This window comes from Xiphophorus hellerii, chromosome 13 (assembly GCF_003331165.1).
Source record: "Xiphophorus hellerii strain 12219 chromosome 13, Xiphophorus_hellerii-4.1, whole genome shotgun sequence".
Classification (NCBI taxonomy): Eukaryota; Metazoa; Chordata; class Actinopteri; order Cyprinodontiformes; family Poeciliidae; genus Xiphophorus; species Xiphophorus hellerii.
In genome coordinates, this window is record NC_045684.1 from 8,510,823 (window position 1) to 8,525,248 (window position 14,426).

Here is a 14,426-nt window from a genome sequence, read left to right on the forward strand (position 1 = left end):
AGTTGTATTTTTCTCTTTTCTGCTTCAGCTGTCTTCTATTATTACTATGAAAAGATTTTACGTTTTTCAGAGACAAGTGTATGAGAAATCTTTAGATGTGAACATCATGTTATCCATACAATAATGCAATGACTTGAATGTCAGAGTTTCTCTAGAAATATCTTCAGTCCAGGTTAAATGAGTTTATCTACAAGCAGTTAACTGCTGCTGAAGAAACATTCACAGACTTTCAAAAAAATCACCATTAAGTCAGAGGATGAGATGGATGATCAATGCAGACTGCTGGATTTCTCCCAGACTCCCCAGATAATCTTGACGTCGCATAGGTAGGAACCACCAGCGTTTGGATTCAAGTTAAGGTCTAAATGTCTGCACCTTTCTGTTTGAGCATCGTTTTAGTAACTGTTCTGTAAATATTTTGCTTATAGCAAATGAACGGAGACGTCACAATTGTGAAAACAGCATACTTGTGTAGAGGGAAAATGGAGCCAGCAGGGCCGTGCAGAGACCTTTGGAGGGGCAGGGGCTCAAATTTAAAAAAGGGGCACATTGAACAAAAACTCTGTACTACAACATAGCAACAACCCATATTAATCAAGAATCTAATTGGATCCTACTATATCATTGCCATCATGCGGGGAAATGCAAAGCAAATATAGTCTATATTTTCCCCAACAGGTATAAAGTTTCTGTTTCTGCTGCTGACAGTCCTGGAGGGCTGATCTGATCTGAGACTGTAGCTGTTAAACAGACCAGAGGAGAGAAGGTCAAAGGTTATAAAGTTATGAAATAAGCTAATTTGCTGCCATTTTACTAATGAAGCCCTAATAAAATCTATTTAACCTCTAGAACAACCTGGCTGCAGACTGATTTATAGATCACAAAGCTCAAAGGGGTTAACTCTATATAATAGTTTGATATTAGCAACTCAGACCTAGAATTATAGGACTGAGATCAAAATGTACCAATCAGGGACTTTGAGGTATTGGGTGCCACCCTGGATATTTTAATTTCGAAATAACATTAAATAATGACCACAAAAGCAGGGTAAGACTCAGATGAAGCTTGAGAGCAGAGGCAGAAATCTGCGGCTTCCAGAGGGAGGAACGGACATCAGAAGACCGTGACCACCGCAGGCTCCTAGGAGTCTCACAGATCCTTTCCAGGACTGTGTCTCCGACCCGCCTGCTGGAAACTATCCGTCGGACAGTCGAACCTCGGATTCAGGAAGAGCAGTGTGGTTTTCGTCCTGGTCGTGGAACACTGGACCAGCTCTACACCCTCGGCAGGGTCCTGGAGGGTGCATGGGAGTTCGCCCAACCAGTCTACATGTGTTTTGTGGACTTGGAGAAGGCGTTCGACTGTGTCCCTCGGGGAGCCCTGTGGGGGGTTCTCCGGGAGTATGGGGTACCGGGCCCTTTGATATGGGCTGTCAGGTCCCTGTATGACCGGTGTCAGAGTCTGGTCCGCATTGCCGGCAGTAAGTCAGGCTCGTTCTCGGTGAGAGTTGGACTCCGCCAGGGCTGCCCTTTGTCACCGATTCTGTTCATCACTTTCATGGACAGAATTTCTAGGCGCAGCCAAGGTGTTGAGGGGATCCGTTTTGGTGGCCCTAGGATCTCATCTCTGCTTTTTGCAGACGATGTGGTCCTTTTGGCTTCATCAGATCGTGATCTGCAGCTCTCGCTGGAGCGGTTTGCGGCCGGGATGAGGATCAGTGCCTCCAAATCCGAGGCCATTTTTTTGAGCCGGAAAAGGGTAGAGTGCCTTCTCCGGGTCAGGGGGTTTGTCCTGCCCCAAGTGGAGGAGTTCAAGTATCTCGGGATCTTGTTCACGAATGGGGGAAGAAGGGAGCGGGAGGTTGACAGGCGGATTGGCGCAGCGTCTGCAGTCAAGCGGGCGCTGTACCGGTCCGTCGTGGTGAAGAGAGAGCTGAGCCAAAAAGCAAAGCTCTCGATTTACCGGTCGATCTACGTTCCCACCCTCATCTATGGTCATGAGCTTTGGGTCGTGACCGAAAGAACGAGATCGCGGATACAAGCGGCAGAATTGGGTTTTCTCCGTAGGGTGGCTGGGCTCTCCCTTAGAGATAGGGTGAGAAGCTCAGTCATCCGGGAGGGACTCAGAGTAGAGCCGCTGCTCCTTCACATCCAGAGGAGCCAGTTGAGGCTCGGGCATCTGGTCAGGATGCCTCCTGGACGCCTCCCTGGTGAGGTGTTCCGGGCATGTCCCACCGGGAGGAGGCCCCGGAGAAGACCCAGGACACCCTGGAGGGACTATGTCTCTCGGCTGGCCTGGGAACGCCTCGGGATTCCCCCGGAAGAGCTGGAAGAAGTGGCCGGGGAGAGGGAAGTCTGGGCCTTCCTTCTGAAGCTGCTACCCCCGCGACCTGACCCTGGATAAGCGGAAGAAGATGGATGGATGGATAAATTGCTCCTTCGAAGCCGGAGTCCGATACGCCTGCGGTTTCCAGCGGGAGAGACGGACATCAGAAGACCGTGGCCACGGCAGGCCCCTTGGAGTCTCACATCTTTTCCAGGACTGTGTCTCCGACCCGCCTGCTGGAAACCAGCTGCTGACGGGACGTCCGTGAAGGGGGGACAAGTGAGTAGCGTTTAAATTAAAAAGTGAGCGAACGATTGAGGGTCTTTGGGGTGTAAAACCCCATGAATCCTAGGCACTCATTGGTAACAGACGGACTGAAAAATCCGTAACAGAAGGACGGCGGAGTCCGCGTAAACTGAAAAACCCGTCATACCACGTGTGTGTGTGAGTGTGAGAGTACTTGGAGGAATTTAAATACCACTAGGTATTTGTCCTCATACCAAACGGCAGGAGTGCAAACGGTGAACCTCTGGTGGATGCATGTAGGCAAGAATTTCCCACCTGAAAAGGTTGAAGAGGGAATTACCACAACAGGGGATTGATCACCGTCCTGCTAAGAATTTATCCAGTCTTTTAGAGTCCACCCTATGTGTTTTTAAGACTGGAACGAAATTGACTAAATTGCTCAAAATGGGAAAAGGGAATAACAATTAACACCGAAAGATAAACTCCAGTGTAAGGACTGGAAGTTTATGGAAAGACAAAACCCTAACTCAGTAAAGAATTTAAATAAATTGATAGAAAAATATAACTTTCAGGGCCAATTAAACACTCAAAAAAACTGACTGAGTTATAGGATGAAGTACGACAGAAAACAAAAATCAAATCAAAAAAATATGAGTAGTGAAGGAATGGGCGAGTTAGAAAAGTGGATGGAGGAGCTAAAAAGAGAGAAGAAGGCAATCAGAAACGTTAGGATAAAACAGGAGAGCAAGAAGAGTGAAGCAGATCAGGCAGCAGAGCAGGGAGGAGCTCAGGTAGGAGTTATAAGAAAAAAGCAATGTCAAATTTATTTATATAGCACTTTAAAAACAGGCATAAAACTGCACCAAAGTGCTGCACAAGAATGACAATAACACCAATGAATAAAAACAGAGTATCAAAACACTAGTTCAATTAAATGCCAAGGAATAAAAATGAGTTTTAAGAAGCGATTTAAAATGATCCGGGCTGTGGGCAGATCTAATTTGGAAAAGTAGATTGTTCCATAGAAGAGGAGCAACAACAGAAAAAGCCCGATCTCCTTTCCTCTTAAGCAACCAAATACAGAAAGAAAATAAAAAGAAGATTTTGAAGATATAGAGTATAGATAAATAAATAAATGATTTAGTAAACAAAATGAAAAATAATGAATTATCTAAAAGCTGGAAAGAAAAGTAGGTGAGAGGAAGTTCATGCAAGGAGGGAGTGAGGATTGTTTTGTGGTCTGTCTGACAGTAGAGAAGTCATGATCATCGCATAAGGCAAGATTTTGATGTAGTTTTAGTTTTCTAAATTCAGATAACAGGTTTCTCTTTAGAGTGGCTTGTTTAAGTAAGCAAATGATTTATGAGGAATGAAATAATATGGGAAGTTTTAAACGTTTCACAACTGCAAAGAAAATAATAATTTGGTATTGTGATGCCTTGAGTGGACATCCAGAGAGGTTGACAAGCAAGTGTTAAGGTGCCAACCTGAACATTATCCAGCTGAATACCTCAATTTAGGCTTTGATGAGAGGGGGGGGGGGGGGGGGGGGGGGGTATCTTTACTTTTCCTACACACACTCACACACATAATGCAACGTGATTGGATTTGGGGAGAAGGGCGTGATTAATTTGCCATATAAAGAAACCTGGAATGGAGTAGTGGAACGGAGTGGCAATGTAATCACAATGCACTGTAAGCTATGTAATGTGTTTTGAGGCAGTTGACCAAAATCCCGGACGATTTTTAGGTCTGAAAAGTAGGACATGTCCGGGAAAAAGAGGACGTCTGGTCACCCTACCATTGAGGTAACGTCTTATGAAATGGTTATAATCCTCCTGTTTCAGTAACTATAGCTTGGTCACTAGGCACTACTGTATTGTGAAATCTTGACCATAAATGAACTTTGTTTGGCATTGTTTCAGTTCCACACATGGTGTATTTAGCTGATGCCTAATGTTGACTGTAGCAGGCTACCTAGACTCCTCTGTTCAAGGGGGGACAGAAGCCATAGCGATAGCAATTTAGACTAAATTTAACGAATATAGGAAAGGCATGCAAGTTCAAAACCAGGTTTACAGATGCCAATAAGCTGCATTTCCCTCCCAATTCTTTTTTTCTTTTGCATAATGACCAGTTGTGTGCACCACCTACTGACTGTAGGATTGACTGGTTCACTGATTTGTGAAGTAGAGTAATCGTAACAGCTCTTTTTCTTCATGTTGGCCGCATTTTCTGTACTATTTATTTTTCTCATTTTCAGCACTGACCTTACTTGAAGGGAAAACTTAAGGCTTACAAAAACTTTGTATTTTCTGTCCTGGAGGGTTTACTAAGAAGCTGATTCAGTTGTAAAGCAGGTTAAGTTAACCTTGTGCTTTAGGTAAAGCACCTAATTTTCTTAACTAAATGATGCCTGCAGGTATATCTATTAGCAGGTTTAATTTTGCCTGCACTTGGTTGGGTACATTATTTTAAGTGTATTTGACAAGTTTACCAAAATATAAAAAATGTCATTCAAACTGCATTTGCCTTGTTTTACTTTTTACTTGTACTTTTCATTACATTACTTGAGTACATCCATTTTTACAGTAATTTCCATACTTAAGTACAAGAAGTTTCAGATACTTTAAGACTTTAACTCAAGTAACATTTCAGTCAGTGACTTGGACTTTTACCAAAGTCATATTTTGGAGAGGTACTTATACTTTTACTTGACTCTGAGATTTCAGTACTTTATACAACACTGATTCAGGGGCCTCCAGACATTTAGGGTCCTCCAGACACTCAGGGGCCTCCAGAAATTCAGGGTCCTCCAGACACTCAGGGGCCTCCAGACATTCAGGGGCCTCCAGACACTCAGGGGCCTCCAGACACTCAGGGGCCTCCAGAAATTCAGGGGCCTCCAGACACTCAGGGGCCCCCAGACATTCAGGGGCCTCCAGACACTCAGGGGCCTCCAGACACTCAGGGGTCCCTAGAAATGGTTCAATTGTAACACAGACCACAGATCTAAACCTGTAGCATCATTTATAAAGAATGACAATGTTATTATATTTTATTTAAAGCTTTCAGCTGAGAAAAATAAATAGTACATTTAGGATTTAGTTAGGAAATTTACTTTTTAAAAGTTTAAAGAATCATCTTGATAGTTTGATTGTTGTGTTACCATGGCTACAATATGGTGTAATCTTTGTGTTTGAATTGGGTTTGTTCACAAATACATCACAGCAAATAACCAATAATCAGTGATTGATTTTAAACTCTGCCAATAAACCTGGTCTCCCTCTCACAGATTCACCTTATCTACAGTACAGACCAAACGTTTGGACACACCTTCTCATTGAATTCTATGAGAAAGTGTGTCCAAACTTTTCGTCTGTTTTGAGTACAGATCAAAAGTTTGGACACACAGTGGTGTCCAAACTTTTGGTCCGTACTGTATATTTAAACATGTTAGTGATGCTGAGGCTCTTAGTAGGACGGGTTCCAGGGGGAGGAGGGTTCTGTCTAAGGCCCCATATTACCTTGGGCCGGCCCTGGAGGAACAGCTGCTGCGATGCGCATCTCTTGAATCTACCTGGAATCCCGCCGGTGGCTCCCATGTCAGTCACCTGATGCTTTGGAGACATTTTGATTCATTTCATTGTGGCATGTTTGGCTTTTTGCTGCGGTTCTAATTATTGCTACAATATTTTCTCTGATGTTTATTTTATGAACTCTAAATGGGCCGAATCTTCCTTTAACACTTGAGGTTCTGCAATAAGTTCTATTTACAGCCGCGAACCTCCAGCCCAGATCCCGTCAGCAGCAGCTTTAACCCACCTAGTAGAAACGTTAAGGAGAAGCAGAGCGAACAGTCAGCGGGTGGTACCAGGTGGTACCAGGTGGTACCAGGTGGTACCAGGGCTGTGAGCTGCGTCGTGACTCGCGGTGACAGTCAGTACCATGTGTTATACCAGGATGTCTGATATAAAGACAGACATTCTTTCTATCTATCGGTGGACCGACTCAAGCTGCCTGTAGCGAACCGGGCCTTGAGCAGAATGATGAAGTTAAAGTCAGACGTTTCTCTGCAGCATTTCTGAGTTTAGGGGCGAGGCGGGTTTTGTCCCGCTATTACAAGGACGATTATAAAAATATAAATAGAAACAGTTTTTCTAACGTCAACATCAGACCTAGTTTTTATTCACAAACCAGTGTATGAAAAAATATTCTTGCCCATAATTTGATAGTTAGAGGACACAGATCTGCCTCCTCCTCACCATGGACCCGGAGTCTGAACAACATGGAGTCTCTGAGAGTCATTATTAGACTGAGGGCAGCCAGACTAGTTTATTTTTACTAAATTATTATACTTAGCTAAATATTATTGCTGAGGGGCGCAAACAGGCCTTCTGACATACAGATTAAAGAATAATAATAATAAAAAAAAACTCAAAAAGGGCACTACGGGCATCAAGGATAAAAGGGGCAGGGACTCAAGGCCCCCAAAGCCCCCCCTCTGCACGCGCCTGGGAGCCACTGACCTCCGTTGTGCTTTTTTTTCTTCATGTCTTTTCCCTCTTTATAACTACAGAGAGTGACATTTGAAAACGGAAAAAATACAGCAGAGCGGAGGTTCACCTTCCAGCTCGACAACCACCCTAAACATGAAGTCAGGGCTACAATGCGATGGTTTAAAACAAAACATATTCATGTGTTAGAATGGCCCAGTCAAAGTTCACATGATCAGTATTACTTCACAATTGTATCCCACTTTATGTTGGTTATTCACATAAAATTCCAATGTAATATATTTACGTATGCATTTATTATGTGACAAAATATGGAAAAGTTCAAGGGGTTGTTAAAGCAACATCAATCTAGGAGGCAGACATCAGAGCAAAAGTACAAGTTTATTACAGCAATTGCAATTGGAGAAAATCCCATTAACACACAGTGAGCGTCAAGAGTGAACACACACGAGTGTCAAAGGAGTCTCTGAGTTCTCTGTCGCTCAGGGCTTCCTCTTATACAGAGTTGACCACACAGCCTATGGCTGAGTTCCTTGAACATACAAGAATAGAAAAAGACAAGAAGTTCAGGCAGTTTCTGACAAATAGGTCACAGATGGAACACCTGCAGCCTTGAGGCGTCGACACCTTAACCACAATAATTTGCCGTTTCTCTCAACTTAATTGTAATAATATTTTGGTCTTTCCTGCTGAGCTGTTTTCTCTTACATTTTACTGTCTTTTTACATTGAAATGGTTTATGTGTATTTAGATAGATCTAAGTTATACTAATGTCTTAGAAACTAATTAAATGTAATGTTTCATTTAAAAGTTGTGAGTTTTTCTTTAGCATGTTTACCGCCTTATGTTTCATCCCAGTAGATGGTCCTTGGCCAAGACACGTCACCCGCTCCTATTATCCAGAAGGGGGCGGTAATGCAACAATGTGAATGCCGACAGTCATAAAATCCCAAAGAAGAAGAATAGGAGGAAGAACAACAAGATGGCGCAAATAAGAAGTTGTTGAGCTGTTGAGAGTTTTGTCTAAACGAGTTTCTCAATGATCAGTTAATCCTGCTGAAGAAACATCGACAGACTTTTAAGAAATCATCGTCAAATCCGAGGAAGAGATGGATGATCATCGCAGACTGCTGGATTTCTCCCGGAGGCCCCAGATAATCTTACACCGAATAGGTAGGAACCAGCAGCGTTTGGATGCAGGTTAATGTCTAAATGTATGAAGCTTTGTGTATGAGGATAATTTTAGCAACTGTTCCCCTCCTGTATGAATGTTTTGATATCAGATAAATGAACGCAAACATCACAACTACGCTGTGAGAATGGCTTATTGATTTAGAGAGAAAAAATCACATTTTTTTATGGCTTTCCTCCTTTAATTTGTAATAAATAAATTGTAGTAGCGACTGTTTGTCAAAGCAAATATGTTAGAAAAGCCCAATCAACAAACCACTGCTGCATTGAGGTGATGCTTCGTACGTAGGAAAAAGAAGTTTAATGTGCAAAAAACCATGAAGATTGTTTTAATGTTGTTTTTTCCGTTAGCAAATAATAAAGATCAAATTTTTCATAGTTTCCTCCCCTTCTCTGGTGAAAACCCAGTGCATGCTGGTCCTGTACCAGTCTCTATACTTACATAAAATGGACCCTCTGTTAGAATTTTGTTTCATTTTGTGTTTTTTCTGTTTAACAATTATGTCCTAGTTCACTGTAGTTTAGCCCTTAATGGTTATTCTAGTTTCATTATTTTATGTTACTTATTGTGGCTGGATCTCTCGTTCTTGTTTTCCTTGTGACAGTCCACAACTAGTGTTTCCAGTTGTGTTTATTTCTTAGTTATTACTCTTCAAGTTATTCTTCAGTATTTCCTGTTCCCCTGTGTTCTTCTCCTCACTCATTTTCAGCAATTAGCCACATTTTAAGCAAAAAGGCAATACAAAGTGCTTTACAGGAATTTAAAAGGAATTACAAACAAAATTACAAACCAAAAGAAAGAGCAAATGAAGAAAAACCTAAAAATGTTGATCCAAAGTAAATAAGCCAGATACTCCTGTTAAGGGTTGGCAGATTAGTATAAGTAAGTAAGTATGCGCTGGTCTAATTAATTTTCTGGTTTGCAAGAATAGGACTCTAAAAAGTAGTTGCTAAGGTAGTTTTTCTGGATTCCAAGTTTGTTCAAATTCCTCTTCTGGGTTAAAAGTGAGTACTCCACAGTTTCTGACAAAATAACATAAAAAGAGAGAAGGACACATTAGGGCACATGGCAACATTCAGACAAAACAAAGGACAAAACAAAGACATGAGTGAAGGCGGTGACATCACAGGGCCATGAAACTACGTTGCTCAGCCTCCCGGCAGAAGTCAGATCAGATGTTATCAAAGAATGTCCTTGGGAGCGCTCAGCTCCACAGCTGCATGGATAACAGGAGGGGGTGAGGTGGGAAGCAGCTTTATGTTTACATATCTTCAAGGAGATTGGAAATATGCAGCCCTTCCAAGGCAACACGGGAAAAGCCCATTCAGATATAGAATGTCTTAGGTCAGGCAACGTCTTCAAGATCGATTCCATTCCTTTAGGGAGTTTAAGTCCTCAGCTGGGCTGCGAGTCTCAGCAAGACTCACATCCAACTTGCGTCTGTCCACACCAATAGTCTGAGTGTTCACTAGTTTGGTCAAGTCCGTCATAAATTTGTGGATAAGCCAGTTATTTGCAAGCTCCAAACAGCAGAAATCCTGTTATCATGAATAAATCCAGGGTGTATCCCTCTGGTTGTGTCCAGAGGGAGACAGAGAGCCAGATAAAGGACCAAAACTGAGGGAATAGAAGGAGGATGTTCAGACCATCTCTTCCATTGATCGAAATTGGCTAACAAGCCAGATACTCTGGACCCTCTGAAAATTACAGTGCAAAGAATTCTTCATCACATAAAGAACATTATGGACAACCATGAGCATCCTCTATATCAAGCTGTTATAAAACAACAGAGTGTCTCCTGCGCCCAGTTTTCTCTTGGAGAAAATTTGATCAACTAAGGCCTCCAAATGTGGGGCTTGCTACCGCCGTGTACCACCACAGTACGTCCCACATTCAGATTTTTAATATGGCCCAAAATGAAATGAGTTTGATGCCCTTGCGTTAGAATGTCTCAGTGAAAGTTCACAAGGTCAGTGTTACTTTACAGTTGTAAACAAGCACTCTGGTTCTCAGTGAAACCTTACACTTTTTTTTCTTTGAGCCCTCCCTACCCATCTTTGCCATATGCTCCTTCCCACCTTGCTCCTTTCCTGACGACATCCGTGCGACTGTTGAGCAGAGCACTTCCAAGGACTTGCTCTTAGATAACACCATCATATCAGAGACGTTTGCCTGGGAGAACTGGCTGTACAGGGTTCACAGACTAATTGCATTCACACTCCAAGTCAACATATAAACACACTTCTTGATTGTCACTGCCTTTCATTCGCTCCATGTTTATGCCTTATCTTGCTATATGTGCCAGATACTTCCAAATGTTGTCATTTCGTCCTACTTACTCTTATTCTTGTTAGTTAGAACAAACCAGAGAGCCAGAGAAACTCCTATTAGTTTATAAATTCTAGAGCACTTATTCTTATTATCCAGCAACCCACCAGAGGAACATTTTGTTTTATTCTTCACTCAACCCAGAACAGGAATCAAACCATTTAGTTAGAACTATCAAGAGATCCAGAGAAACTTATATTAGTTTATAAATTCCAGAGTATTTTTGTTTTTCTTTTGCTTTTGTTGTTGTTTTGTCTGTATTTCCTCTAATTCATGCAAAGCACATTGAAATGCCTTGTTGCTGAAAATGTGCTATATAAATAAAATGACCTTACCTTACTTTTATGTTGGTCTTAAACATACATTTCCAGAGAAATATATTTATGTGTGTGGTCAGAATGCGACAAAATATGGAAAAGTTCAAGGGGTATGAATACTTCTCAAGCCAGGGTAGACACAATGCAGTGCACGACTAGTGAAATAGGCAGCATGAAATAGTGATAGTAATAATAGTAGTTGTAAAATATAATAATAACTTGAGAAAAACTTTACAATAATAAAATGTTCTCTTAAATAATAACAATAATGCCTACAATACATAATTTCATAACAAATAAAAAAATGTAGTGGCTCACAGGTCATATCTGCACATTTGCAGTTAATAGTCCCCTCACTGTTGCCAATTGAGTGACTTTCTTGCCGTATTTAGCAACATTTCAAATAAAAAATGTATCAGTCAAAATAGGAATCGGCAGGTCAGACTTTTTAAAATCTGTAATCAGCAATCAGTCAGAATAGTGCAATTGGGGAACAATAGTTTATCTGGTGATTTCACTACTACATGAAATTCCTTTCTCATTTACTTTAATAAAGTAAACCATTCTTTGTTTTTCTGTGTTTTCTTGCCCAGATTGCCTGCAACATAACGTTTCTGAGGAGCAGATATGTAACCAGGAAAGGAGCTTCACTGTGGACAAGGACGAGTTAGAACCTCTGCAGGTGAAACAAGATCAGGAATGGCCTGAAAATCTGCAGATTAAAGAAGAGCATGAGGTTCTGGAACATCAGCAGATAAAAGAAGAGCAGGAAGTTCTAGAACATCAGCAGATAAAAGAAGAGCAGGAGGTTCTGGAACATCAGCAGATAAAAGAAGAGCAGGAGGTTCTGGAACATCAGCAGATAAAAGAAGAGCATGAGGTTCTGGAACATCAGCAGATAAAAGAAGAGCAGGAGGTTCTAGAACATCAGCAGATAAAAGAAGAGCATGAGGTTCTAGAACATCAGCAGATAAAAGAAGAGCAGGAGGTACTAGAACATCAGCAAAAAAAAGTGGATGAGAAAGAAGGTTACTACAGTCAGCAGCTTGAGCTAAAACAAGAGACTGATACCTGCATGGTGGTTCCTGTTGATGAGCAAACAAACCACATTGAATCAGAACCAAACAAGAAACAAGACATCTTCCAGGAAGCAGCTGAAGCCAAGAACCAAAATCAGGAAAGAAGAAAACCTTTCTCATGTGTCATCTGTGAAAAACGTTTCTTTTTCAAATCTGCTTTTGAGCCTCATATGAGAACTCATACGGGTATAAAGCCGTTTTCATGTGTGAACTGTGGAAAAAGTTTTAGTCATAAACAGAATTTAACTAAGCACATAAGGATTCACACCGGTGAAAAGCCATTTTCATGTGTAACCTGTGGTAAAGGTTTTTATCAAAAACAAGATTTAACTAAGCACATAAGGATTCACACCGGTGAAAAGCCATTTTCATGTGTGAACTGTGGAAAAGGTTTTTGTCAAAAACAGGATTTAACTCAGCATCTGAGGACTCACACCGGTGAAAAGCCATTTTCTTGTGCGACCTGTGGGAAGTGTTTTTGTCAAAAACATAGTTTAACCCAGCACATGAGGAGTCACACAGGTGAAAAGCCGTTTTCATGTGGGACCTGTGGAAAGGGTTTTTGTCAAAAACATAGTTTAATTGACCACATGAGGAGTCATACAGGTGAAAAGCCATTTTCATGTGTGAACTGTGGAAAAAGTTTTAGTCGAAAACGGGAGTTAACTCGGCACATGATGATTCACACTGGTGAAAAGCCGTTTTCATGTGTGAACTGTGGAAAAAGGTTTACTCTAAAACAGGATTTAACTCAGCACATGATGATTCACACTGGTGAAAAGCCATTTTCATGTGTGAACTGTGGAAAAAGTTTTAGTCGAAAACAGACTTTAACTCAGCACATGATGATTCACACTGGTGAAAAGCCGTTTTCATGTGTGAACTGTGGAAAACGTTTTAGTGGAAAACAGGAGTTAACTCGGCACATGATGATTCACACTGGTGAAAAGCCATTTTCATGTGTGAACTGTGGAAAAAGTTTTCGTCGAAAACAGCATTTAACTGAGCACATGATGATTCACACTGGTGAAATGCCATTTTCATGTGTGAACTGTGGAAAAGGTTTCAGACAAAAACAGGCGTTAACTGAGCACATGATGATTCACACTGGTGAAAAGCCGTTTTCATGTGTGAACTGTGGAAAAAGTTTTAGTCGAAAATCGGAGTTAACTCGGCACATGATGATTCACACTGGTGAAATGCCATTTTCATGTGTGAACTGTGGAAAAAGTTTTAGACAAAAACAGGCGTTAACTCAGCACATGATGATTCACACTGGTGAAAAGCCGTTTTCATGTGTGAACTGTGGAAAAAGTTTTAGTCGAAAATCGGAGTTAACTCGGCACATGATGATTCACACTGGTGAAAAGCCGTTTTCATGTGTAACCTGTGGAAAAAGTTTTCGTCGAAAACGGGAGGTAACTGAGCACATGATGATTCACACTGGTGAAAAGCCGTTTTCATGTGTAACCTGTGGAAAATGTTTTTGTCACAAAGTTATTTTAACTCAGCACTTGAGGCGTCACATAGGTGAAAAGCTGTAGAAGTATTTTCCATACATGTCCTATGTTGAGGTTCACTATGGAATTGTTCTGGTTATAAACTAGAATAAATGACTGGAGGAGTTTCATGTCTATAAACCTTAACATTTTTGTATTTGTTAAATGTTCACATTTGGATATTTGGAGATGTGCCACCATGACACATTTTCCTGTGGAGATGCTTTGTTTATTTTGGGGGTTTTTTGCATATTCTGTATCAAAAAACAATAATGATAAACTGTATGTTATTGTATTAACATACTGTTTATGTCAAACTGTATGTTGTGTGTGTACAACATGAAGAGCAGAGGGCTCAGCACACAGCCCTGAGGAGTGCCAGTACTGATGCTGATAGATGAAGAGGCTTGGGGGCCCACTGACTATTTCATGCATTAACTGAGTTTGACCGGACATGGACTCCCTTCCAGAACATTCTCACATGATTGGACTTGAGGGATTGATTTGTATTCTTCTACCCTGTACAGAGAAAGAGTGGGTGGGTGGATGTTATTTACTTTAATACATTTATAATCAATACTAAAATGGGCTGTAAATTTTCATTAATGGTTGTGCATTCTCAAAATGATCTTTAAACAAAAAAACATCTTTGATAGGTTTGACTTTCAAGTAAAATGAGATTTTAACTGATACTGTTATTTGTTTCAAATTATATTAACCAGTCTAATTCTACCTATTGTCAAGAAAACCCGAGCTCATCCCACTTCCCCATGCTGGAGATTTAAGTTTAACAGTAATAATAAATAAAGTTATCTTTAAAATGAATCACTCAAGTGACATCTAGGCCCCAACAGTAGACTTGAATGTCAATAAAATAAATCTGGTTGTGTGTGTTGTTTTTGTCTCCTGCAAACTTTGCTTTA

At 41.0% G+C, this 14,426-nt stretch overlaps 1 protein-coding gene and 1 long non-coding RNA gene across 2 annotated transcripts in view; both read left to right on the forward strand.

The window, feature by feature from the left end:
• Positions 1-14,426, forward strand: part of LOC116731638 (zinc finger protein OZF-like) — a 46,528-nt gene that overhangs the window by 9,296 nt on the left and 22,806 nt on the right. The window contains exon 3 of the mRNA XM_032581453.1: positions 12,395-12,694. Coding sequence (XP_032437344.1) covers positions 12,395-12,694 — 300 coding nt within the window. The remainder of the gene's footprint in view (positions 1-12,394; positions 12,695-14,426) is intronic.
• LOC116731013 (uncharacterized) lies at positions 8,038-12,102 on the forward strand. Its single transcript, XR_004341467.1, has 3 exons — positions 8,038-8,261; positions 11,519-11,661; positions 11,878-12,102. It is a non-coding gene; the product is annotated as an uncharacterized LOC116731013 (long non-coding RNA).